General features: G+C 46.9%; 1 protein-coding gene and 1 long non-coding RNA gene across 3 annotated transcripts in view; one reads left to right on the top strand and one right to left on the bottom strand.

Annotated features, from left to right (window-relative positions):
- LOC310687060 overlaps positions 1-17,227 on the bottom strand; it is a 55,630-nt gene extending 38,403 nt beyond the window's left edge. Inside the window, exon 1 of the long non-coding RNA XR_014516168.1 lies at positions 11,705-17,227. This is a non-coding gene — a long non-coding RNA (uncharacterized lncRNA). The remainder of the gene's footprint in view (positions 1-11,704) is intronic.
- On the top strand, positions 2,677-27,618 carry LOC310686895 (uncharacterized protein). Of its 2 annotated transcripts, XM_083461391.1 has the most exons (4): positions 2,677-2,741; positions 3,698-3,870; positions 8,863-9,244; positions 26,135-27,618. In XM_083461391.1, the coding sequence occupies exons 3-4, from the start codon at positions 9,221-9,223 to the stop codon at positions 27,125-27,127; spliced, it is 1,017 nt and encodes a 338-aa protein (XP_083317517.1). In that variant the 5' UTR covers positions 2,677-2,741; positions 3,698-3,870; positions 8,863-9,220; the 3' UTR covers positions 27,128-27,618. The 2 variants fall into 2 exon arrangements, with proteins under 2 accessions (XP_083317517.1, XP_083317516.1); XM_083461390.1 differs by lacking the exons at positions 2,677-2,741; positions 3,698-3,870; positions 8,863-9,244 and adding exons at positions 23,248-23,522; positions 23,750-23,888 and having other exon boundaries at positions 25,565-27,618.
- The last annotated feature ends 216 nt before the right edge of the window (positions 27,619-27,834 follow it).

Genomic DNA, 27,834 nt, shown 5'->3' with positions numbered 1-27,834 from the left:
TTGAGATGGTGATTTCCCAATTCCTGAGACAATGGGAAGGTTCCCTCAACCCCTCCCTCCTTGCAGAGAAAACGTTGGGTCAGTTTGGGAGTCTAAATGGTTTCAGGACGGTCTTCCTGTGCTGCTCCAGACATGGGGTCTACATATCTATGAATGTGCTTGCTTGCTACATTTATGAGCATTTATTATATATATGAGACCTTAATTTTTTTATTACAGGATTAATCCTGTCCAGCCTTTCACATGATGAATTCTGCATATAAGTTAAATAAGCAGCGAGACAATATACAGCCTTGTCAAACTCCTTTCCCAATTTTGAAATCAGTTGTTCCATATCCAGTTCTAACTGTAGCTTCTTGTCCCACAAAGAGATTTCTCAGGAGACAGATGAGGTGATCAGGCACTCCCATTTCTTTAAGAACTTGCCATAGTTTGCTGTGGTCGACACAGTCAAAGGCTTTTGCATAGTCAATGAAGCAGAAGTAGATGTCTTTCTGGAACTCTCTAGCTTTCTCCATAATCCAGCGCATTTTTGCAATTTGGTCTCTGGTTCCTCTGCCTCTTCGAAATCCATCTTGCACTTCTGGGAGTTCTCGGTCCACATACTGCTTAAGCCTGCCTTGTAGCATTTTAAGCATAACCTTGCTAGCGTGTGAAATGAGTGCAATTGTGCGGTAGTTGGAGCATTCTTTGGCACTGCCCTTCCTTGGGATTGGGATTCATGTGTTGCAGGAACCCCAACCCCACAATCATTCAATTTGTACAAAAACGAAGACACACACACACACGACATATTCAATGCTTCTGTTATAAATTCATAGAAAATCAGCCATACATCGGATCTGCACCGTTCCACTTTTATTTTACACAACGAGGGAAGGACTATCAAAGGGGGGAGACTTGACACAAGGCAGCCATACTCCCCCAAGCGTACAAAGACGTCCGCAGATTTCTCCCTTGACACGTGGAATCCGCTTCTGGCTACAATTGTATCGGCTGCTTCTCTGAGCCTCTTGGCTGTTGTGCAGGGACGGGGCCTGTGTCCACGGTCCTTGTCCTGGCCTGAGTCAGAGGCTGGGGTGGGGGGCTGGGATTTGCGGGGAGTCTTTTAGCTGCCCCCCTCCATTCCTGGTTTGAACAGCACCAAGACCTAAAAGACGGAGGGATCTAAGCTCGTGGGGTGGGGGAGGGGAGGATGTTGCCATGCAAACCTTGTAGGAGGGACGGGACCCACTTGGCAGCTGGATCTCCGGGATCAGCCCCTCCCCCGCTCTCCAATCCACTGAAGGAAGGGGGGAACCTTCCTCTTGATACGGAAGGATGGGGGGGTACCCTTCCTTTCTTCACCACTTGCTTAAGGGGCCCGAGGCGATGACCTCGACAGAGCCCAGCTCTGCCCGGAAACCCCAGCCCCCACACCGTTACACAAGCACCACACTATACCCCTGCCTTATGAATAAAAGGCTCTCCTTCCTATCTCCATACGGGCGGAATAAACCCCATCCTTTCTATGCCTTCCTCTCGCCCTATTTCTAACGTGAGTAGACCTTGTCATATTGTAACCCCATTCACTAAAATGAGCCGCGCTTTAGCCAATCACAGCCTTGCATTCGCCCTGCAGGAGCTAGCTCAGGGAGCCCTTGCACGCCTCGTTTAACTTCCTGACGAGCTACTGACGGCCCCCCGCAGCGAGAACAATGGAACCGAAACCCCGGACCTTGTAAAACTGTCAAAGTCTGGATACAATGTATCCACTTCGTTTCCGCTTTGATCCTCAATGTATACTTGACCGGCAAAGCGGGGAAACTTTGAAAATCTCTATAAAATCAACCACAACTCCGATTTTCTCCATCTTAGTGCCGTTCAACTCAGTTGCCTCTAGACTCCATGATGCTACCCCTACTTCCATAATCCCTGAGACGACAAGTCACGTACACAGGAACTTTCTAATCCTTTCAGATCGCTCCTCCGGGCAATGCCAGGTGTCAGACCATGCATATCCCTGGACTATTGTCTTCCTACCACCGGTACTCAGGAAGTGTTTATCTATGCATATCTCCCACTCTGCATATTTCCCCCTCCCTTATCTGAAATGTTAATTGGTGCAACCCCACCTTTCTTAGATATATTCATGACGTGTGTGATGTATTCATGATGTAACCCGTGAAACCCAACCTTCTCATAATGTATTCATGACGTTTCTCGCACTGTATTCTGGGACTTGGAGGGAACTTTTAAAAGTTCATGTCACCCCTTTCTCACTGTTCAATCTCGCCTTGAACCTGTTGCGCAATAAACTTGGATCTTCTGCAGTTTGCTCCTGCGTCCGGCTGAGCTCATTTTCTTCTGCAGGGACCCACGGACTCAGTCCGAGGAGCTAGGTGGCAGAGTAACCCTGCACCCAGATTTTTCCCGTGACACTCTCCCCCCCCCACTCAAATGTTCCCTCCCCTCCCTGCACATCCTCCTCTCACCCCGCCCCCACCATCCCAAATCCCTCCCCCAATACATTGCTCCTCCTCCAATCCGGCTCTTCTGTTCCAGGAATGGAGGGGGGGTGAGCCCCCTCCCACCCTGCCTGCTTCTCCCGGAAGTGGAGCTTCCACTCCGGATTGCTGCTCTGCCTCGTAGCTCTAGGGGCGCGCGCGTTCTCAAAGCGGAGGAGGGGCGGCAGGTAAATCCTCCCCACCCACGTGGATGTTGCAGGAAAGGAAAGGAGGATCGGGAGCGAGCACAAAGAGGTAAAGGGGTCGGAGGGAGGGGGAGAAAAGGACCCAGAGACCCCCTCCAGCTCCCCAAAGTGCCTTCCGTGGGGCCTGGATTCCTGCACTCGTGCTGCGAAGGGGGCTTTCCTCGCAGGGGTGGAGATGGGGCGCCCACCCACGAGGACTCCCTGGCCCCGTTTCCCCCGCGCAGGCATCCCTGGGGCGCGGAGATAAGCGGGCCAGGAAAGGGTTAAGGGGTGCGGGAGGCGCCTGGATAGAGACCCCCCCCGTCCCTCCCCGGCTCATCTTGGGGGGCATTAGGGACGGAGAGATGGGTCGTGCAGGGCGAGGGGTGAGCCGGGCCAAGGGGGCGTCTGGGTTCAGGCGAGACTCCGGGAGAAAGAGAGGGGGTCATGGAAGTGGGGGGAGAAGGGAGGGGGCACCCCCGGGTCAGGGAAGCGCAGCAATGGGGGGGGGAGAGGAAGACCAGTCTTGGGGGAGACATCTCCATCATGACGCCCACGATGAATCTCCGGAGGGGCCGCCTTGGCTTCTCCCTTCTGCCCAGAAATCGACCCCCGCTTCAAGGCGACCAGAGAAGGATCCCTGGAAAGTGGGGGTCCTGTCCCCCCACCCCTATTTTCCTGCAATCTCCATCCTCTTCCCACCCCATAAGTCCCTGCCCTGTCCAGACAATGATTCTGCCCAGTCCATCCATTGGTCCCCTGGAGAGGAGAGGAAATCCCCAGAGGAAGAGGGGAGGGGGGGAGGCCTTCTCAGAAGCGGCTCTTGGTTTCCGCAATCCCACCCAGGAAGCAGCCAGAAACCTTTTCCTCTCTCTCAGGCTTCCATCTTTATTGTCTTTTCCACTGAGGATGAGGATAATGTACACCTGTCATCAGAAACAGGGGTGCAGAGTCCATGGAATGGCTCTCAGGATTGATATAGAAGTTGCACCTCGAAAGCATTTCTGTTCCTCTCATTCTTTGTAGCCAATGTCAGAGTGACTGACAAGCTGAGATACAATCCTTCAGCATCCAATGAAAGTGACTGCATGAATCTTCCCAGTCAAAGGACCCATTTTCAAGATAGACAGTGCCTGGGGCTGGAGGCTCTACACACCGGATGTGCCTGTGGAGGCCAAAGACTGCCAGTATTAGCACAGGTGAGGTGTGTGACGTCCCCAAATTTACAGACTGTGTGTGAATGAGAGTTTGTGGGTGGGATTATAGTTTATGGCAACCCTGTGATTTTGTCCACCCATAACATTTCATGAGCTAATATTGCAGTACAAATTCCAAAATAACTACAAGAAAACCACAAAAGAATAATAATTGTAGTATTTATACCCCGCCCATCTGGTTGGGTTTCCCCAGCCACTCTGGGCAGCTTCCAGTACATATAAAAGACAGGAAAACATCAAACATTATAGACCTCCTGACACAGGGCTGCCTTCAGCTGTCTTCCAAATGTCAGGTAGTTGTTCATTTCCTTGACCTCTGAAGGGACGGTGTTCCACAGGGTGGGCGCCACCACCGAGAAGGCCCTCTGCCTGCTTCCCTGTACCCTCACTTATCACAGAGAGGGGACCAGCAGGAGGACCTCAGAGGAGGACCTCAGTGTTCAGAGTGAAGGATGGGGGTGGAGACACTCCTTCAGGTCTACAGGGCCAAGTCGGTTGAGGGCTTTAGGTCACCGATCTTGCTCCTTCATAATGATCTCCAAGTCCGACATATAGTTAGCAGAGTAGGAAAAAACACTCAGAGGCAGCAAAAAATCCATTCAGCAGATAAATTTAGTACAGAAGGCAAAGAATCATAACAACCCAATAACTGAATTTACAGTAAAACCCTAACACAGCATAGCAAAACAGCACTCAAGTAAGAAAGACACAAGAGGAGTAGAGAATAGCAGAATAGGAAGTGGGACCAGGCGCCTTTCAATACTGCGATTTATAGACAGTTCCATGTCAGAGTAACCTTGGGACTGGATAACAAGCTTGGCTCACTCCAGTTTAAACCAGTTTCTTCTGGTTCCCAAAGACAAGAAGGTTCAGCATAACCTCATAACAACTTATTCCACCACCTGCTCTCAGCAGAAAGGAAACTCCCTTAGCAGCTAAAATGCTCCAGCTGGAGAAAACACCAACTTTGAATCACACAGAGTAAAACCACCAGAACCTTCTTGAACCAATAGACTAGGAATGATCTCTATATGTCAGATCAATACTTTTCTTGCCTGAAAGATGCAACCATGACACTTTAAAGATCAGCACAAGCAGTTTGAATTGTGCTCCGAAATGCACTGAGAGCGAGTGAAGATCCTTTAGGACAGTGTTACAAGGTTGAACTTTTCATTAAGTACAGTTCTCCCTGTGCCTTGAATATCCAGCTTTGTCAGTGCCAGATTAGGGTAGTCCTGTGTCAGAAGAGGGGCTCGAGATCAGGCAGCACATCATTATTATAAGGAACAATGGGGGGTGGGTGTTTCCGTCTGGGATTCCCATTTGCCAGCTGCTTTCCTTCTGCTTCTCCTGCTCTCTCCATGCAATGTGAGGCATGTAGACAGAGGTCCATCTCCCAGAACAGGAGCTTCCCTGAGCACCCATTCTGCTGATTCCAAGCACCAAGCCTTGTCACTAGTTCTCTGACTGACCCAGACCACAGTCCCTGGAAGAGATGTAGACTGTGCAGGTGATTCATAAAGATCTAGAGTTGGATGGAGGATTATGATGCAGAGGATGGGGAATGTCCAAAGGAACGATGGACCAGAGAAAGAGAGGGCCTGCATGGACAGAGAGCAGCTGCCTTTCCTGTGAGGAAACAATTGATTTGAAAAGGCTGTATTCCAAGATCATGCTGTGCTATTAACGATGATTGAGGATTATGAAAGGTTGCTGCTGCATTAATATCATTTGATGACATTGCTTTTTCATTTGCTGTGCGTAAGAGGGGGTGGGGTGGGTGTTTAGTTGGGTGCAGGAATTTGTTTAATTTAATTAAATATGGTGTGTTTGTAACATTCTCTTTTTTTGTTTGATTTATTGTTTTGTTAGTTTGTTTTTTGTATAGGTTTTAATTTGATTTTAAGGGGAGGGGTCAGGGCTGCCTGGGAGTGGGTCCCAACAAACAAAATGGCTGGGGCAAGTTCCACGGGGGGGGGGGGGATGTACTGGGACAACCAATCTCAGTGATCACGGGTAGGAGGAGGAGCTACGCTAAGACCAGACCACGTCATTACCGAGGAAGCGGGCTTAGTCATTGTTTGAGGACTATCGCTGCCTCCAGGTCTGGTCTTGACCAGACGGGATACTGGAATCAGCAAAGGGATACCCACACAACCTGAAGGTGCTGCTGTGCAATGCCAGGTCAATGATCCATAAAACCATTGTGATCCATGACTTGATCGTGGATGGAGGACTTGACCTGGCATGTGTAACAGAGGCTTGGTTGGATGAAGCAGATGGGCCTGTCCTTGCCGCTGCTTGTCCGCCCGGTTTCTCTTACACACAGCAACCCAGGTCATGTGGGCGGGGAGGGGGGGTTGCAGTGATTTTTAGGAAGTCATTAGTTTGCACCAGGCGTCCTATTGGGAAGACCCAGTTTTCTGAGTGCATGTTCTGGAAGTTGGGCAATAGGGGCAGTACAGGATTCCTTTTGGTGTACCAACCCCCCCCCCCCCCGCTTCATCAAGGATTCCCTGCCCGAGCTGCTTCAGGTCATGGTGGATGTTCTCCTGGAGACACCTAGTTTGGTTGTCCTAGGGGATTTTAACATCCATGCCGACACGACCTTACAAGGGGCCGCTCGGGACTTTGTGGAAAGCATGGCCTCCATGGGGCTGTCCCTGAATAGGTCTGGCCCAACCCATAGCCACGGGCATGCCTTAGACCTGGTGTTTACCTCTATGGATGTTCATGATCTGACACTAAGTAAAAGCAATACAAAAGAAGTGCCATGGTCAGATCACTTCCTGGTGCAACTGGACTTCTCCGCGATCCTTCCCCTCTGCAGGGAGGTGGGACCGATTTGGCTAGAGCACCAGTGGCGGATGACCCATTCTGAAGCTCACCGGACACGGGTTAGAGCCGAATGTTGAGCCTACCAAGTTGCGGTAGTGACGGCGAAAACTACTTTCTTCACCGCCTCTATTGCATCTGCAGAAAACAGCAGCAGGAGACTTTTTCAGGTGGTTCGCAATTTAGCAGAACCACCTGCTCCATCAGGGCTCAGTGCAGCCCACATGATCTCCTGCAATGATTTTGCAAAGTTTTTTTTCAGATAAAGTCGCTCAGATTCACTCAGGTCGCTCAAGTCGCTCAGGTAGACTCCACCGTGGCATCAGGGCCGGGGCGGGAGAGTGCTAGAGTCTGTCTAGTCAAGTTGTGTGGGATCAATTCCAACCTGTTACCCCCTAGGATGTGGACAGGCTGCTTGGACGAGTGAAACCAACCACTTGTCTCCTGGATCCTTGCCCATCCTGGCTTATAAAAGCTAGCCGGGAAGGACTGGGCGATGGGCTTCGTAGCGTGGTGAATGCTTCCCTCCATGAGGGAGCCTTTCCAGACCCGCTGAAAGAGGCAGTTCTTAAACCGCTTCTTAAAAAAACCATTTTTAGATGCGGCCACGATGCCCAACTATCGCTGAGTCTCAAATATTCCATTCTTGGGCAAGGTGATTGAGCGAGTAGTTGCTGAACAACTCCAGGCATGCCTGGAAGAAGCGGACCATTTGGATCCCTTCCAGTTGGGATTCAGGCCTCATCATGGGACTGAAACTGCCTTGGTTGCACTGGTTGATGATCTCTGATGGGCTAGGGACAAAGGTTTCCTAGTTCTGCTGGATCTGTCAGCGGCCTTTGATACCATTGAGCATAACATCCTTCTGGACCGTCTTGAGGGGCTGGGAGCTGGGGGCACTGTCATACAGTGGTTCCGCTCCTTTCTCCTGGGCCGTGTCCAGAAAATGGTGTTGGGGGATGAGTGTTCAGACCACTGGGCTCTCACTTGTGGGGTGCCTCAGGGTTCTGTCCTCTCCCCCATGTTTTTCAACATCTACATGAAGTCGCTGGGAGAGATCATCAGGGGGTTTGGGCTGGGTGTTCATCCATATGTGGGTGATACCCAGCTCTACCTCTCTTTCAAATCAGAACCAGTGAAGGTCCTGTGTGAGTGTCTGGAGGCGGTTGGAGGATGGATGGTGGCTAACAGATTGAGGTTGAATCCTGACAAGATAGAAGTACTGCTTTTGGGGGACAGGAGGCGGGCAGGTGTGGACTCCCTGGTCCTGAATGGGGTAACTGTGCCCCTGAAGGACCAGGTGCGCAGCCTGGGAGTCGTTTTGGACTCACAGCTGTCCATGGAGGTGCAGGTCAATTCTGTGTCCAGGACAGCTGTCTACCAGCTCTATCTGGTACGCAGGCTGAGACCCTATCTGCCTGTGAACTGCCTTGCCAGAGTGGTGCATGCTCTGGTTATCTCCCGCTTGGACTTCAATGCGCTATACGTGGGGCTACCTTTGAAGGTGACCCAGAAACTAAAACTAATCCACAATGCAGCAGCTAGACTGGGGACTGGGTCGGCCACCGAGACCACATAACACCTGTCTTGAAAGACCTACATTGGCTGCCAGTACATTTCCGAGCACAATTCAAAGTGTTTGTGCTGACCTTTAAAGCCCTAAACATCCCCGGTCCAGTATACCTGAAGGAGCATCTCCACCCCTCATTGTTCTGCCTGGACACTGAGGTCTAGTTCTGAGGGCCTTCTGGCGGTTCCCTCACTGCGAGAAGCAAAGTTACAGGGAACCAGGCAGAGGGCCTTCTCGGTAGTGGCACCCTCCCTGTAGAACGCCCTCCCACCAGATGAACAACTACCAGACTTTTAGAAGACATCTGAAGGCAGCCCTTTTTAGGGAAGCTTTTAATGTTTGATGTATTACAGTATTTTAATGTTTTTCTGGAAGCTGCCCAGAGTGGCTGGGGAAGCCCAGCCAGATGGGCAGGGTATAAATAATAAATTATTATTATTATTATTTCATAAAAATTGGGAACATGGGTAGGAAGCGGGGGAATGTAGGAGATGTGTGAAATAAGAGAAGGGGCAAATAGTGTTTGATTTGTTCTTTTCCCTTTGTTCTCTTCCTTGGAATCCAAAAAGGACTTCCTCTCTGCCCACTCTGAAGAAGGTGTAACAGAAGAATGTCAGAATTCCAGGGGACGGGAATAGACATTGAAATGTGAGAAATGTGGAATATGCTTCACTGAATGAGCACACGTAGCTCACATCAACAAACTCACAGGAGAGAAACCTTTTAAAGATTTGAAGTGTGGAAAGAGTTTCACTGATAGTGAAAAACCTAGAATACATCAGCGGACTGCCATGGGTAAGAAAGGATTCCAATGCAGGGAGTGTGGGAAGAGCTTCAGTCGGAGTGGAAACCTTAAATTACACCAAAGGACTCACACAGGGGAGAAACCATTTAAATGTATGGAGTGTGGAAAGAGTTTCAGTCAGAATGGAAACCTTAGAATACATCAACGTACACATACAGGGGAGAAACCGTTTAAATGCATGGCTGGTGGAAAGAGCTTTAGTGATAGTGGAACCCTTAGAAAACATCAACATTTTCACACAGGAGAGAAACCATTTAAATGTATGGAGTGTGGAATGAGCTTCAGTTTCTGTTCAAACCTTAGACAACATCAACGGACTCACACTGGGGAGAAACCATTTAAATGCATGGAGTGTGGAAAGAGCTTTAGTCAAAATGCGCACCTAACTTTACACCATCAAACTCACACAGGTGAGAAACCATTTAGATGTATGGAGTGTGGAAAGAGCTTCATTCAGATTGGAAACCTTAGAGTACATCAACGGACTCATACAGGGGAGAAACCATATACATGTATGGAGTGTGGAAAGAGCTTCAGTCACGATGCAGGCCTTAGATCACATCAATGGACTCACACAGGGGAGAAACCATTTAAATGCATGGTGTGTGGAACAAGCTTTAGTTATGGTGGAAGCCTTAGATCACATCAACGGACTCACACAGGAGAGAAACCATTTAAATGTATGGAGTGTGGAAAGGACTTCAGTCGGAATGGGCACCTTAGATCCCATCAACGGACTCACACAGGAGAGAAACCATTTAAATGTATGGAGTGTGGAAAGAGCTTTAGTTACGATGCAGGCCTTAGACAACATCAACGGACTCACACAGGGGAGAAACCATTTAAATGCATGGAGTGTGGAAAGAGTTTTAGTGATAGTGGAAGCCTTAGAACACATCAACGAACTCACACAGGGGAGAAACCATTTAAATGTATGGAGTGTGGAAAGAGCTTCAGTCAGTGTGCACACCTTAGAAATCATCAACGGACTCATACAGGGCAGAAACCATATAAATGTATCGAGTGTGGAAAGAACTTCAGTCAGAGTGCACACCTTAGACAACATCAACGGACTCACACAGGAGAGAAACCTTTTAAATGTATGGAGTGTGGAAAGAGCTTCAGTTATAGTGGAAACCTGAGAGTACATCAACAGACTCACATCGGTAAGAAACGATTTAAATGTATGGAGTGTGGAAAGAGCTTCAGTCAGAATGGACACCTTAGAACACATCAGCAGACACACAGGGCAGAAACTGTTTAAATGTATGGCCTGTGGAAGGAGCTTCAGTCAGAGTGGAAGCCTTGATTTATGTCAACAAACTCACACAAAAGGCAAACCATATAAATATCAGGAAAGTAGATAGAGGTTCACTCTTAGTGGAATCCTACATCTACAGACTCATGGACAGGAAGAACTTTACCAGTTGACACCCTACAAACCCATCAAGCCTCGAAAGAGGAGAAGCTGTTTAAAGGGAAAGATTGCAGAAAGTGCTTTAGTTATAATGGAGTGTTTAAGGAACATCTAAGAGCCAGTGTGGTGTAGTGGTTAAGAGTGGTTCGTAATCTGGGGAACCGTGTTTGCATCTCCGCTCCTCCACATGCAGCTGCTGCGTGACCTTGGGCCAGTCACACTTCTTTGAATTGTCTCAGCACCACTCACCTCACAGAGGAAGGGAAAGGAGAATGTTAGCCACTTTGAGACTCCTTCGGGTAGTGATAAAGCGGGATTTCAAATCCAAACCCTTCTTCTTCTCAGAGTGGAGAACCCATTTAAATGTATGGAGTGAGGAACGTGTTCCTTTCAGAGTTTACTCTTCTTCACAGCAATGAACTCAGCAGAAAACCATCTTCAAAGCATGTCATGTATTTGTTCTGGTGTTTATATGCAAAGCTGTATAGTAATGAAATAATGAAGGTACCGTATTTTTCGCACCATTGGACGCACCGGACAATAGGACACACTTTGTTTTAGAGGGGGGAGAACAAGGGGAAAAAAATCTCCCCCTCTCTGCCCAGCGCCCCTTCAGTGAAGCGGCAGGAGGTGCTGCACAGAGAGGGGGAGAACTTTCCCCCTCTTGTTTTCCTGCTCTAAAACAAGGTGTCGTTTAAGGTGCGTTCAGGCGGCTACCTTGGAAGCCTGGAGAGCGAGAGGGGTCGGTGTGCACTGACCCCTCTTGCTCGCCAGGCTTCAGGTTCCTTTCGACCTGCTCTTTGGGGCGGGGGAAGCCCACCACCAGCCCCAAAGGGCAGGTCAGGGAGCAGCGGAAAGGCGCAGCGGACAGGCTCCTGCTATAGCCACGCATCACCTCTCGAGCCAGGAGAGGGTCGCGGGGGTTGCTTTAGCCCCGCGAGCGCTCTCCCGGCTGGAGAGGTGACGTGGGGCTGTAGAGGCTCCTGCCATAGCCGTGCTTCACCTCTCCAGCCAGGAGAGGGTCGCGGGGCTACGGCGTCTTCGCTCCATAGGACGCACACACATTTCCCCTTCATTTTTGAAGGGGAAAAAGTGTGTCCTATAGAGCGAAAAATACGGTATATCCCACAATAATGAGTATAATTTTAGATGTAAGGTACCTTTTGATAGTGAGGGGGAGAGGGTGAACCTGTATTTCTGGTGGTGAGTGAGGATTAGGGCTGGCCATATATTGATCTCATCCTATACCAGTTTCTATACTACATTGTGATAACCTTTGGAAAACAATGGATATGGCAATACACCACGAATCCCAGTGTGTGTTTCTGGCATGCCCTTTTGCCTGGAAGCAGCCGGCAGAAAGCTTTGCTTCATGAAGGGCTTCTGGTTGATCGCTCGCCATCACAGTCGGAGATCTCTTTGTTGGAGGAGACCTCGGTATATCAAAGGCAGGGGAAACTGCTCCAGCGCAGCAGACCCCCGGGAAAACCTCAAATCGAGCATTTTGAGGACATGGAATCTGGCAGGTGTCAAAAGTGGGCTCCCCACTCCCTGGAAAGTTCTGCTTTTGAGCTCCGAGAACGAGGGGGTTGGAGCTGCGACACATCGGACAAAAAACTTCCTGTGATTATACGAAGCTGTGAGACTGTGAGGCATTAGCGGTCAATTCTTCCAACATCAAAAGGACTGTATTGTGTGTACCTTTTACGTTTGGATTATATATGGCTAATGTAGGGGTTGTGCTGACAAGCTAGCTGAGATAATGCTCCGGGCACACAGCCATCTCTCTACAAGAGATTTATTGCTAAGCTTCAAAGCAGTTACAAGAGTTCAAAGATACACTTCATCTCTCGGAGTCAGATGAATCGTCTGACTTTTTTTACGCCTCCACCAGCAAGCCCATTTCCTGAGTCCACACCTCTTGCTTCCTCTGCTCTGTGAGTGGCTGGTTCCCAGCACTGGCTCCCCCCTCCCAGCTTCCTCCTCTGACGTGGAAGAGAAACTGCTAATTACCGGCGTGGGCTCTCTGTACTTGCCTCTCTGCTTCCCCCTCAGCTCTTTCGCAGCCTCCAATTCCCTGACATCCACCCCCTCCTCAAAGGCCCCCTTCCCCTCGGGAGAATCGACCATCCCCAATTTACCCTTCTCCGGAGTGGCGGGGGTGAAGCCTGGAAAACTACCCTCCTCCTCATCCGTATCTTCAAAAACTGTCCTCCAGTCCTCCCTCAAACCCACAGTTCCTCGTGTTCCCCAATAGACACTTTCCTCTTCTTCTTCCTCTTTGTCAGATGGTGGGAATCCCTCGAAATCCTCTTCATCGTCCGTCGGCCCGAACACCTGTTGGAAAAATCTACCCCGGGGTTTGGGTTTGTCGGGGAAGAAATTGTGGAACTCCTCCACTAGACCCTCATCAGTGATACAACTCTTCGGGACCCAGGTATTCTCTGAACTAGGGGCCCCTTCCCACGCCACCAGATACTCTTGCCTCTCTGCTTCCCCCTCAGCTCTTTCGCAGCCTCCAATTCCCTGACAGCTAACTAAAGACCTGACCTCAAGAGTCACTAAATCAGAGATTTGCCCAAGGACTTGTTCTGATCTTAATGCTGTGTTGACAGAGTTAAAATTGTCTCTACAGGGTACTTTTAGATGGCAGATGAATGATGTTTTACTGAGAAATGAATTGATCGTAAATAAAGCTCAAAAGACCCTAAAGGACTATTTTGAATTGAATCCAAATCCTGGAATTGAAGCAAGGGGTGCAAGTAAAGTGGTAATGCCAGGTATTTTGATTCAACAGAATTCTATCAGAATGAGCAAAAGGAAAAAGTTCTGTCTCAAAGGAGAAAGAGAAAAAGCTAAGATGTAACCCAAAAAATCAACAGATTCAAAAGGAAATTAAACCATTACAATCCTAGTCTTCACAAATAGTAAACCAAGAAATTGAATGGAAAATTATATTGATGAAACAAAAGACTTTTGCATCGGCAAATAAATGCAGAAAATTATTGGCTTGGGGACAGAAGGAGAGTACAATAATTAATATTATGGATGATGGTAAGAATATTGAGAACCCAACAGAGATTAGAAAATGTTTTCAAAAGTACTATAAGCAGCTTTACAAAAAGGAAAAATGGATAAAATGGAACAGTTTTTGGACAAAACTGGATTGCAGAAAATTCCAGCGGACAAAACAAGCCTACTAAATGAACTGGTTACAAGACAAGAAGTTGAAGGGGCAATTAGAATCCTAGAATCATAGAGTTGGAAGAGACCACAAGGGCCATCGAGTCCAACCCCCTGCCAAGCAGGAAACACCATCAGAGCACTCCTGACATATGGTTGTCAAGCCTCTGCTTAAAGACCTCCAGAGGAGGAGACTCCACCACACTCCTTGGCAGCAAATTCCACTGTCGAACAGCTCTTACTGTCAGGAAGTTCTTCCTAATGTTTAGGTGGAATCTCCTTTCTTGGAGTTTGGATCCATTGCTCTGTGTCCGCTTCTCTGGAGCAGCAGAAAACAACCTTTCTCCCTCCTCTATGTGACATCCTTTTCTATATTTGAACATGGCTATCATATCACCCCTTAACCTCCTCTTCTCCAGGCTAAACATGCCCAGCTCCCTTAGCCGTTCCTCATAAGGCATTGTTTCCAGGCCTTTGACCATTTTGGTTGCCCTCCTCTGGACACGTTCCAGTTTGTCAGTGTCCTTCTTGAACTGTGGTGCCCAGAACTGGACACAGTACTCCAGGTGAGGTCTGACCAGAGCAGAATACAGTGGCACTATTACTTCCCTTGATCTAGATGCTATACTCCTATTGCCCAAATGAAAATAGGCAAAGCACTGGGACCTGATGCTTTAACTTCCAAGTATTATAAAATATTTAAGGATTGGCTGATACAACCATTGATGGATGTTGTAACAAAATATTAAAGGGGGGCAAAGCACCCAAGTCCTGGAAAGAGGCCTTCATCACTCTGATACCCAAACCAGATTCAGATAGAGCTCAAGTAAGGAATCAGCGACCAATTTCCTTGTTGAATGTGGATTATAAAATATTTGCAAATATTTTGGCTACAAGATTGAAGAAGATTTTGAATAAGCACATACATAAAGATCAGTCAGGTTTTTTATATGAGAGGCATATGAAAGATAATATTAGGAATGTGCTGGAAAGATTAGAGGCAAAAAAGAATCCTAAAGCAATGTTTATGTTTATTGATGCAGAGAAAGCCTTTGATAATGTTTCTTGGAGTTTTATGAAACAGAACTTGTGTAATATGGGGATCGGTCAAAAAATTTTCAATGGTATTAATGCAATTTACTTGGAGCAGAAAGCAAAAATTATAATTAACAATGTGGTCTCAGAAGAAATTAGGATTGAGAAGGGAACCAGGCAAGGGTGCCCACTTCCTCCCCCCCCCCCCCGCTTTCTATTTCTGTCCTAGAGGTGCTGCTGAATAGGATAAGGAATGATGAGGAAGTTAAAGGCATAGTAGTGGGAACTAAACAATATAAGTTAAAAGTCTTTGCTGATGATTTGGTATTGACTTTACAGGACCCTGAGATCAGTGCAATCAAAGCACAGAAGATAATTCAACAGTTCGGACAAGTTGCAGGTTTCAAATTGAATAAGAATAAAACCAAAGTTTTAGGGAGGGAAATAATGATACATGAAAAACTTAATTTAGAGGAACCCACAGGGCTGAAGTTTGTGAAAAAGGTGAAATATCTGGGTGTAAATATGACTGCAAAAAATGCATTTGTACAAAGACAACTATGAAAAGTTATGGAAAGATATCAAAAGAGATTTGGATATTTGTACAAGGTTGAAACTATCTTTGTTGGGCTGAATTTCTGCGATAAAGATGAATGTATTGCCTAAGGTGTTATTTTTGTTCCAAGTACTCCCTATCATTGATAAGTTGAATTGTTTTAAGTAATGGCAAAAGATATTATCTAAATTTATCTGGCCGGGGGGAAAACCCAGAATTAAGTTTAAATTATTAACAGATGGAAAAGAGAGGGGGGGTTTCTCCCTGCCAGATTTAAGGATTTACTTTGAAGCTGCAGCCTTTTGCTGGCTGAAACAATGGTATTTATTGGAAGATACAGATGTTTTGGATTTGGAAGGTTTTGATAATGTATTTGGTTGGCATGCATATTTATGGTATGACAAGCTAAAAGCTCACAAAGGATTTAAAAATCATATAATTAGAAAATCTTTGGATGGTGTTTGGATAAGATATAGGGATTTGTTAGAAAGGAAAACACCCAGATGGATATCACCATTGGAAGCTAAGACCCATAAAAGGTTGAATATGAAAGATACATGGTTGAAGTATAATGATAGTTTGATGGAAGTAGGGGACCAATTTAGATTAAAATCTTATGATCTGTTGAAAGATAAATTAGATGATTGGTTCCAGTACATCCAGATAAATGAAATGTTTAAAATGGATTAGAAAATTGGTTTTCAAACAGAGAAATCCAAACTAGAAATGGAATTATTAGATACAAAAACAAAATACCTATCTAAGATGTATAATTTATTGCTGGAATGGCATACGAGAGATGAACAAGTGAAATCTGTAATGATTGAATGGGCCAGGGATGTGGGGCACAATATCATGATGGTGGATTGGGATAAATTGTGGAAAAAGGAATTGGAAGAAACAAGATTTACCAACTATCGAAGAATGGCAGATGAAGATGATGGACTACATGGAATTTGCCAAACTGACCGGGAGACTCTGAGACCAGAGAGAAGAGATGGTGGAAGAAGATTGGAAGAAGCTTAAGGAATATTTGAAAAAAATATGTTAATATTTAAATCTTATAATAGCTTTGGAAGTGGATATAGGCTGTAGGGTTAGAAGTAGAAGATAGTGTATTTTAAAATAATATTATTTGTAAGCAATAAAATGTGAAGTTAATTTAAGTGTGATAAAAAAAGATGGTTAGAAACTATGATGTATGTAAACTGCTAAAGAAGTAAAATGAAAATCAGATAGGTGGGACTTGGAGAAGCCCACTTAACAATGTTTAGAAAAATAAGGATAAGAGAATAATCTGTTTGCATTGTTTGTTTTTCTGTTTGTGTTCTTTATTTGTGTTATAAAATGAATAATTTTTTTCTGAAAAAAAGAAGAAAGCTTTTCTTCATGAAGCCCCTGCAGATGCCGAATTCCTGACTTCCCTCCCAGACGACAGGAAGCGAAAGACACGCCTCCATTGCCCTGTGTCCTTCCAGCCTCTTTCCTCCCTTGCTCCCTTCTGCCGGTCTGTGTCTGCCTGACTTAGATATCCTGTGTGGTGTATTTTTTTATGGCTGAAACTGGATTTGCTCTCAGGAGCAAAGTTTTGTGCCTCACTGGGGACCCAGTGAGAAAGAACTGTATGCTTTGAAAGCTCAGTAAACTATTACTGAAGAAGTCCTGCTGCCTCTGTGTGCGTTTTTGTCCTCAGTGTGGGACTTGCTCTACACGTGGCCCCTACCCTGCTGCTACTTGGCTCATGGCCTGGAGTTGCTCTACTCAAGCATGCAAGACGGTGCGTCTGCGTGTGACTGTGGTTTTTTGCACTGTTATGGAAATGACAAGTGGGACCCACATCTTTAAAGTTGTTAAAATAAAAAAATTCCTTCCAGTAGCACCTTAAAGACCAACTAAGTTAGTTCTTGGTATGAGCTTTCGTGTGCATGCACACTTCTTCAGATAGATAGATAAATTTATTGTCATTGTCCGTATATACACAGTATACACAACAACGAAAATCAAACACCCACCCAAAGACCGGGTTCACATATACATTTGCACGTATCTCCGACACTCTCATCCTATTCAGACATAATCTATAAAACATAACATAATCCAGAATATAGCATGACCTATTAAAGGCATAACATAACCTAAAACCTATCTCATTCCTTCCTGCTCCCCGCTTGCTAAACCTTGCAACTGGCCCTGAGATCATTATTTAGTGCAATCAGAGCTCTTGGATAGAAACTATTCAGAAGGCGTGTGGTTCGTGTTTTCATTGTCCTATATCTTCTGCCCGAAGGCAATAGTTCAAAGAAGTTGTGAGCAGGGTGGGTGGGATCTCTCAGAATATTATGTAACTTCTTCAAGATGCGAGACGTGAAGATCTCATCCAGGGTTGGTAGTCGGAGCCCAATAACATTCTGGGCAATTTTAATTGTTCTCTGTAAAGCTTTTTTTTTTTTCAGATACAAGGAACTAAAGTTGTTGCAATGTTACAAATCATCAAACCTTTATTGGCATCACTTACAAACATTCAGAATAAGTAGGCCAGTGCGATCTCGTCTCCATTTCAACAGTACAGTCATTTGCCAAAGGGAAGAAGAGGCAAGCAATCTACTTCATCTCTCCAGCAAGGGCAGGATCCTGCAGCGTACTTTGGTGACAAAAAATCAAATAGAGGAACTTAGCTAGTGTCTTGGGGAGCTCCTGGTCTCTCCCCTGGAATAAGAAGTGTACAACCTCCTTCTCTGGTTTCCATGTTGGAATGCATAGGTGGTCTAAAAATTGTTGGCAAAGATCATCATAGATTTTGCATTTAAGGGCCATGTGAGCTAGAGTTTCCACCAGGTGGGCATCGCATGGGCAGATCCTATCTCCTTCTGCCAAACCCACAAACCTGCCCCAAAGGAGGTTAGGAGGATTAGACTTGAACCTAGGCAGAGAAAAAGCCCTTTTTCCTTGCAGGTTAAACAAAAATTGTAAATAATTAAGGTTAAATTCCTGCACCCTAGAGAGTCGAAAATAAAGAGGGGACCATGTTTTTTCCGCAGCTGAGATTAGTTCCTGGAGATCTATGTCCCACAGCCTAGTTTTTAACATGGCCTTGGCTACTGGGAAAGCCATGATGATAATGTTGCAAATATTATGCCTGAATGTATCCATTCGACTTGACAGCTCGGGGAAGATACCTAGCTTTATAAATGTGTAGAAAATCCATACTTTAACTGACTCTCCTCATTCCAATGCCATTTTGATCCTTAAAGAAAGGGGAATTTGGGCTCCACCTCCCTCTGTGAACCAAGAAGCAGAAAATCAGATCGGCAGTGTCAAGCGCTCATCCTACACTCGAGTAGGATCCTGGTAGAGACACATGCCCGACTGGCATGTTCTCTCCCTCCTAGTCATTCGTTCGGGAGCTTCAAAAGCTTCACAGCAACTGATGCCAACAGACATTGGCACACTTAGGGATCTGCAGAGTGTTTGCAGTTTGCGTAACAGAGCTCAGCAACTCAGCATTTTGGCTAATCTACTTTATTTACATGTAAACACACACGGAGCACTGCAACACGGCTCCCTCTCTCTCTAGCATCAGACAGCAAAGAGAGAGAACAAAGGACAATAGTCTCACTTCAGGAACATAGTCTCCATCACTTCCCACTGTGGAGTCAAAACATACACCGTCATGTGATAGACAAAAATGCCATGACTGCAATCACGGAGCTGGAAATCTAACAGGCAGCAGGAACAGGGCATCCCGCCATAATCCCCCAAGCGTAAGAGCAGAGACACGGACCCCCATCCAGGGAGTGACCAGGGGGGCAACAATAGACATCTGCAGAGGCAGTTGAGGTGTTCTGAAAGCCCATCTCCAGACCAGTCCTGAGGGCAAGGAGATGTCAAGAGTTTTATTGTTCTTCCGGTGATGGGGACTTAAGAGGTGTTGGGAAAGGGGCCTGATAAAGAGACCTAATGTTGGACTTGTGTCACCCTTGTAGACCCCTCCCCCTTTGTGACATGCTAGTGATGTAGCGATGATGTCTCAGTGATGCTGCTCCAAGTGTATTCTGGGATATTGTGGGACGTTTTAAAAGAGGGGGGTCACCCCTTACTCGGGGTTCTTACTCCTGTGGGGACCTGTTGCACAACAATAAGGATCATGGTCTACTGACCATGTTCCTTCTTTTACTGACCACATGGACCCGCGGGGGAGTAGCACCCCGAAGAGCTCGGCTGTTGAGTCGTCTCTCACCCCAGAATTTTTCATTACCAATAATGATCTTTTTAAATGTTTATATTTTTTGTTGTCTGCCACACTCCAAAAAAATTCACCATCTTTTCTATCCCCAGCTCTGCTATCTGTCTCTACTCATTTTTCTTCTGTTGTCTCATATTTTTACCAACAATTTATTTCAATTTTTATTCAATTTAACACCTGCGACTTGGCCAAATTGATTAATCTTGTTGAAAACTGTTGGTATACTTTCCAGTGGGCTTCTACCATTATTACCAGGTTGTTTGCAAATGCCTTAAGTTCATATGATCTTCATCCCACTGTAATAATAATAATAATAATAATAATAATAATAATAATAATAATAAATTTATTTGTATCCCACCCTCCCTGGCCAAAGCCGGGCTCAGAGCGGCTAACAACAAGTAAAAATAGCCCAGTGTACAGAAAATTGCAGTCAATTAATTAAAATACATTCTAGAATCAATTCAGAATCAAATTAATGGCAACCATTGGGTTAGGGTTCTATGAAGATTACAGGGGGGGGGTCGGACTGTGCCCTGGCCAAAGGCACTGCAAAAAAGATATATTGGTGATGCTGTGCGAACGGTATTCTGGGATATGGTGGGAAAGTTTTAAATGCCAATGTCGCCCCCTGCTCTGGGTTCACTCGCTGTTGTTGAACCTGTTGCACAACAATAAAGGATCTCAGTCTACTGACTGCTCTTTTACTCCAAATTGCTTCACTGGAATTTCCTTCTTTTGCTGACCACATGGACCCGCAGGGGACTTGGACCCTGATGAGCTGAGCTTTTGGGTAGACTCTCAACCCAGAATTTTCCTTATCAAAACCTTTCTGCAAATGGCCTTTGCAACACAACTCCCTGGATGGTTACAAAGTAGACACATTTCTTGATGAGATGTAACTTCTGCCAGGAAAACCTGAGCTGAAATAGGAAAGAGAGCAAAACAGCAGCCCTGTCTGATCCCCGTCAGCCTCCAGACTCCCCCAGTCACGTGGCAGGAGGTTCTTCCTGAGCTCCCCCCCCCCATCAGTGATGATCCAGATATGATCCATTGAGGATCCACATTGTAGCAGGAACCCCCCCCCCAATCATTCTGTTTGTACAAAGTTCACACACACACTCACACTCACACACTACATACGCCACATTTCTGTTATAAATTCATAGAAAATCAACCATACATCGGATTTGCACTGTTCCATTTTTATTTTACTCCATATGACAAGAACTAACAAAGGGGGGTCAGCCAAAATCCCTTCACTGTCTCAGCACATCTGCAGGAGCCCTGCCCAGATGATCCCAGACAGAAGACAATCAAGATCAGTATGATCCAAGCAGACTGGTCCAAAGAACAGATCTCTAGGCCTGAATGAAACGGGTCTGCGATGCTGGATTCTGGAGTCAAGAAATCCTCCATTTCCAGTGATCTCTCAGGCTGGCCAGGAAAAGGCAGCGAGCAGGAATCCTCAGGCATCCCGACGGACAGACCTGTCATGTTGCCAAAACACGAACTCGGAGTCTGATCTGATTTCCATGCAGAACTCATTTTGTGACTTCGCTGTTGGATTGTCGGGATCAGCCCCTCCCCCCTCTCCTGATCCCCAGAAGGAAGACCGGGGGGGGGTTTCTACTCCTCCTTCTCCCCCCCCCCACACGCTCAACACTTTCCGTCCCCTCCCGGCACATCCTTCTCTCATCCCGCCCCCATCATCCCAAATCCCTCCCCCAATACATTGCTCCTCCTCTTCCTCCTCCTCCAATCCGGCTTCTGCTCCGGTAATGCGGGGGGGGGAAGCCCCCCCTCCCACCCTGCCTGCTTCTCCCGGAAGTGGAGCTTCCACTCCGGATTGCTGCTCTGCCCCGTAGCTGGGGGGGGGGGCGCTTTCGGAAAGGGGAGGGAGGAGGCAGGGGACCCCCCCCTCGTGGATGTTGCAGGAAAGGAGAATCGGGAGCGAGGACAAAAAGGTAAAGGGGTCGCGAGTGGGGGGGAGAGGGGAGAAAAGGACCCAGAGACCCCCGCCAGCTCCCCCAAGCGCCTGCACGCGTGCTGCGAAGGGGGCTTTCCTCGCAGGGGCGGAGATGGGGCGCCCACCCACGAGGACTCCCTGGGGCGCGGAGAAGCGGGCCAGGAAAGGGTTAAGGGGTGCGGGAGGCGCCTGGATAGAGACCCCCAGTGAGGAGAGAGGGGTGAGCCAAGGAAGCCTCTGGATGCAGGGGAGACTCCGGGAGAAAGAGAGAGGGTCAATGACGTGGGGGGGGGGCGGGAGGAAGGGCAGCATTGGCGAGGGTGAGAGAGCTAGGCAGACCAGTCTTGGGGGAGAAGTCTCCCTCGTGCCTTCCTTGGGGTCTCTCCGGAGGGGCCGCCTTGGCTTCTCCCTCCCGCCCAGAAATCGACACCCCCCTTCAAGGCGACCAGAGAGGGATCCCTGGAAAGTGGGGGTCCAGTCCCCCCACCCCTTCCTTCCTGCAACCTCCATCCTCTTCCCACCCCATAAGCCCCTGCCCTGTCCAGACGCAGCGCTTCTGCCCAGTCCAACCATTGGTCCCTTGGAGAGGAGAGGAAATCCCCAGAGGAAGAGGGGAGGGGGGAGGCCTTCTCAGAAGCGGCTCTTGGTTTCCGCAATCCCACCCAGGAAGCAGCCAGAAACCTTTTCCTCTCTCTCAGGCTTCCATCTTTAATGTCTTTTCCACTGAGGATGAGGATAATGTACACCTGTCATCAGAAACAGGGGTGCAGAGTCCATGGAATGGCTCTCAGGATTGATACGGAAGTTGCACCACAAAAGCATTTCTGTTCCTCTTATTCTTTGTAGGCAATGTCAGAGTGACTGACAAGCTGAGATACTATCCTTCATCATCTGATGACAGCGACTGCATGAATCTTCCCAGTCAAAGGACCCATTTTCATGATAGACAGTGCCTGGGGCTGGAGGCTCTACACACAGGGTGTGCCTGTGGAGGCCAAAAACGGCCAGTATTAGCACAGGTGAGGTGTGTGACCTTCCCAAATTTACAGACTATATGTGAATGAGAGTTTGTGGGTGGGATTATAATTTACGGCAACCCTGTGATTTTCTCCACCCGTAATATTTCATAAGCTAATTTTGCAGTAAAAAATCCAAAATAACTACAAAAAATCTGTTCTTAACCTGGAGCACCACTTTAGCTAATGGGGCCTCCTGCTGCCGCCGTGCGATTTCTGTTCTCATCCTGAAGCAAAGTTCTTAACAAATGGTACTATTTCTGGGTTAGCAGAGTCTGTAAGCTGAAGCGCCTGTAACTCGAGGTACCACTCTAGGCGTCATAGTATTCTTCTTTTCCCACAGCCGCTCTGGGCAACTTACAGTACATATAGGTAAAGGTAAAGGGACCCCTGACCATTAGGTCCAGTCGTGGCCGACTCTGGGGTTGCGGCGCTCATCTTGCTTTACTGGCCGAGGGAGCCAGTAAACTTCCGGGTCATGTGGCCAGCATGACTAAGCCGCTTCTGGCGAACCAGAGCAGCACACGGAAATGCCGTTTACCTTCCCGCCAGAGCAGTACCTATTTATCTACTTGCACTTTGACATGCTTTCAAACTGCTAGGATGGCAGGAGCAACGGGAGCTCACCCCGTCGCGGGGATTCGAATCTCCGACCTCCTGATCGGCAAGCCCTAGGCTCTGTGGTTTAACCCACAAAGCCACCCGCGTCCCTACAGTACATAAACATAACAGTAAAACATCAAATATTAAAAACCTGTCTTCTACAGCTGTCTTCTACAGCTGTCTTCTAAATGTCAGATGGTTGCCTGTTTCCTTGCCCTCTGAAGGGAGGGCATTCCATGGGGCAGGAGGCCCTCTGCCTGGTTCCCTGGAACTTCACTTCTAACAGCAAGAGAACCAGCAGAAGACCCTCGGAGGAGGACCTCCCTGTCCAGACTGAGCGATGGGGGTGAAGATGCTCCTTCAGGTCCACAGGGCCAAGGCAGGGGCCAAAACAGCACTCAAGTAAGAAACAGACAAACAGTAGAGTAATATCAGAATAGGAAGTGGGAGCAGGCGCATTTCAATACTGTATTTTATATATAATTCAATGTCAGAGTAACCCTGGGACTAGATAACAAGCCTCCAGGTGGACGTGCCCCACCTGCCCTTCACGTTCCTCTTCCGCACGGGCAGAATCTGCCTTCTGGACTGTGGGATTGACTGTTGTTCTCCTCCTCTCCATCCACCAGGGCTTGACTTCAGGTGCAGCAGAATTCCCCAGCCCCCCAAGGATTTGAGACCCATCAGCTTTCCTCACCTGGTTTAGCCGGCCGGTTGAAGCCGTTGCTTGAACCCCTGTTGCATGCTGACAGCTTCTGGAAGCCACAGGTGAGAGCTGAGTGCAGGGTGGGGACCAAGGGTGGAAAAATGACCCCAGGAGGTGCAGGACATGCCCCCCACCAAAGGAACTACTGCTCCCCAACACCCCATGACATCTAGATTCAGGTAGGTAGCCGTATTGGTCTGATGTAGTTGAAATAAAAAATTAAAAAATAGTCCAGTAGCACCTTAGAAAACAACTATGATTGTTCTAGATAAAAGCTTTCGTGTGCATGCACACTTCTTCAGATACACTGACACAGATGTCACCAGAGCCTTGTATATCGTGGGAGGGTGGGGTGGGGTTTTTCTCAGAAGGTACTCCTACTACCATCTCCTACTACCCTTCACTATATGAAGAAGTTTGCATGCACACAAAAGGTTATACCTAGAACAAACTTAGTTGTTCCCTAAGTTGCTGTTGTTGTTTTTTAGTCGATTAGTCGTGTCCAACTCTTCGTGACCCCCTGGACCAGAGCACGCCAGGCACTCCTGTCTTCCACTGCCTCCCTCATGCTGGTAGCTTCGAGAACACTGTCCCACCATCTTGTCCTCCGTCGTCCCCTTCTCCTTGTGCCCTCCAACTTTCCCAACATCAGGGTCTTTTCCAGGGAGTCTTCTCTTCTCAGGCGGTGGCCAAAGTCTTGGAGCCTCAGCTTCAGGATCTCTCCTTCCAGTGAGCACTCAGGGCTGATTTCCTTAAGAATGGATACGTTTGATCTTCTTGCAGTCCATGGGACTCTCAAGAGTCCCCTCCAGCACCAGAATTCAAAAGCATCAATTCTTCGGCGATCAGCCTTCTTTATGGTCCAGCTCTCACTTCCATACATCACTACTGGGAAAACCAGAGCTTGAACTATAAGGACCTTTCTTGGCAAGGTGATGTCTCTGCTTTTAAAGATGCTGTCTAGGTTTGTCATTACTTTTCTCCCAAGACCCTAAGTTGCTACTGGACTATTTTTGTTAATTTTTTTACTTCAACTGTGTCAGACCAATATGTCTACCTACCATTAAGTACAGTTATCTCCTCGCCTTGAATATCCTGCTTTTCAGCGCCAGATTAGGATAGTCCTCTGTCAGAAGACAAGCAGAGGATCAGGCAGCACATCATCATTATAAAGAACCATTGGGGTGGGTGTTTCCGCCTGGGATTCCCATTTGCCAGCTGCTCTCCTTCTGCTTCTCCTGTTCTCTCCATGCAACGTGAGGCATGTAGACAGAGGTCCATCTCCAAGAACAGGAGCTTCCCTGAGCACCCATTCAGCTGACCCCAGGCACCAAGCCTTGTCACTAGTTCTCTGACTGACCCAGACCAAAGTCCCTGGAAGAGATGAAGGCCTGGGTCTCCCAAAATGGTCCATATCGACCTCCTGAGGTCAGTGGGACTGTGCAGGTGATTCATGAAGAACTAGAGGTGGAAACAGGGGCAACCACTTGATTTGAAATGCAGTCCCACAGGACAACAGTATTCCAAGATGATGCTGTGTTATTAAAGATGACTGAGGATTATGAAAGGTTCCTGATGCATTACTACCATTAGACATCATACCATTTTCAATTCCTAAAAATCGGGAACATGGGGAGGACATGGGAGAATGTAGGAGATGTTGAAATAAGAGAAGGTGCTGATGGCGATTGATGCATCCTTTTTTGTGTGTGTGTTCTTTTTCCTGAAGCCCAAACAGGATTTCCTTTCTGCCCACTCTGAAAAAGGGGATGGAGAAGACAGAATTGCAGGGGACAAGGCACCTTTCGTTTCATTAGGAATAGCCATTAAAATGTGTGAAATGTGGAATATGCTACACTGAATGAGCACACATAGTTCACATCAACAAACACAAAAAGGAAATTACCCACTTAAAGGTATGGAGTGCGGAAAGAGCTTCTCTTTCAATGCAAAACTTAGAACACACCAGCGGACTCACACAGGGGAAAAACTATATTTATGTACGGAGTGTGGAAAGAGCTTTAATGATAGTGGAAGCCTTAGACAACATCAACGGACTCACACAGGGGAGAAACCATTTCAATGCATCGAGTGTGGAAAGAGATTCAGTCAGAGTGGACACCTTAGACAACATCAACGGACTCACACAGGGGAGAAACCATTTCAATGCATCGAGTGTGGAAAGAGATTCAGTCAGAGTGGACACCTTAGACAACATCAACGGACTCACACAGGGGAGAAACCGTTTCAGTGTATGGAGTGTGAAAAGAATTTTAGTAATAGTGGAAGCCTTAGAACACATCAACAGACTCACACAGGGGTGAAACCATATAAATGTATAGAATGTGGAAAAAGCTTCAGTCAGAATGCAGACCTTAGATCACATCAACGGACTCACACAGGGGAGAAACCATATAAATGTATGGAGTGTGGAAAGAGCTTCGGTCAGAGTGGACAGCTTAGATCACATCAACGGACTCACACAGGGGAGAAACCATATAAATGTATGGAGTGTGGAAAGAGCTTCGGTCAGAGTGAACACCTTCGAAATCATCAACGGATTCACACAGGGGAGAAACCATATGAATGTATGGAGTGTGGAAAGAGCTTCGGTCGGAGTGGAGAGCTTAGAAGACATCAACAGACTCACACAGGGGAGAAACCATATAAATGTATGGAGTGTGGAAAGAGCTTTAAAGAAAGTGGAAACCTTAGAAGACATCAACGGACTCACACAGGGGAGAAACCATTTAAATGCATGGAGTGTGGAAAGAGCTTCAGTCAGAATGCAGACCTTAGAAATCATCAACGGACTCACACAGGGGAGAAACCATATAAATGCATGGAGTGTGGAATGAGCTTTAATGAAAGTGGAAGCCTTAGAAGACATCAACGGACTCACACAGGGGAGAAACCATTTAAATGCATGGAGTGTGGAAAGAGCTTCAGTCAGAGTGCACACCTTAGAAATCATCAACGGATTCACACAGGGGAGAAACCATTTAAATGCATGGAGTGTGGAAAGAGCTTCAGTCAGAGTGAAGAGCTTAGATCACATCAACGGACTCACACAGGGGAGAAACCATATAAATGTATGGAGTGTGGAAAGAGCTTTAAAGAAAGTGGAAACCTTAGAAGACATCAACGGACTCACACAGGGGAGAAACCATTTAAATGCATGGAGTGTGGAAAGAGCTTCAGTCAGAGTACACACCTTAGAAATCATCAACGGACTCACACAGGGGAGAAACCATTTGAATGCATGGAGTGTGGAAAGTGTTGGCTATTTGCAGTATGGTAGTGCTGCAGAGAGCTTGCTGGGGAGACCATGCAGTTAAAAAAAGGACTCAAAAATAACTTAAACAAGGTTTTAATTACAAAAACAAAAACTCCTTATACACTAAATACATCAACAAACAAACATGACTCAACCACCACCCCATCCCCCAGGGCAATGGGAGAGCTAGGTGCTGCTCCTTATATACTACACCCAATTGTCAACACAGCTTAATCAATACAACTCAGCAGCACCTGCTATGTTTCACAGCTGTAAATCTGGGTCTTGTTATCTTGCTCCGGCCCCTTAAAGACATACACATTGGGTGGAACAATGATGAACCTTTACATTTAAAGTAACCATTCAACATTTCCCCTGTGGTTCATCATTGTGGAACAAAAACATAAAGCATATTTTGTACATGTCTTTCATGTGTAACCTTTGGAAGTGCTTTTGTAAAAATGTCTGCAATTTGATTGTCACCTGGAACATATTCAAATACAACCATTTTGTCAGCAATTAGTTTCTTTACAAACTGTAAACGTAATCTTAAGACTCTAGTGCACTGCGTATTGGTCTCTGAACACAGGATAGCGAGTCCACTCTGGGAATCAAGGTAAACTCTTACTGGTAGTGTTACTTGCACCTGTAGGTCTGCGAATACCTGCAGATACCATTCCACATCACGAGTGGCCTGAACACATGCACATAATTCACTCTCTGCTGTGGAG

The sequence above is a fragment of the Podarcis liolepis genome (assembly GCF_965112155.1).
Source record: "Podarcis liolepis genome assembly, chromosome: 10".
Taxonomy (NCBI): Eukaryota; Metazoa; Chordata; class Lepidosauria; order Squamata; family Lacertidae; genus Podarcis; species Podarcis liolepis.
The sequence above is the reverse complement of the archived record's forward strand: the minus strand, read 5'-3'. Positions and strand labels throughout refer to the sequence as shown.

What these genes read in the sequence shown, in the direction of transcription:
- LOC310686895 (XM_083461390.1), top strand. Translation starts at nt 25,688, where the DNA reads ATGAGCACACATAGTTCACATCAACAAACACAAAAAGGAAATTACCCA.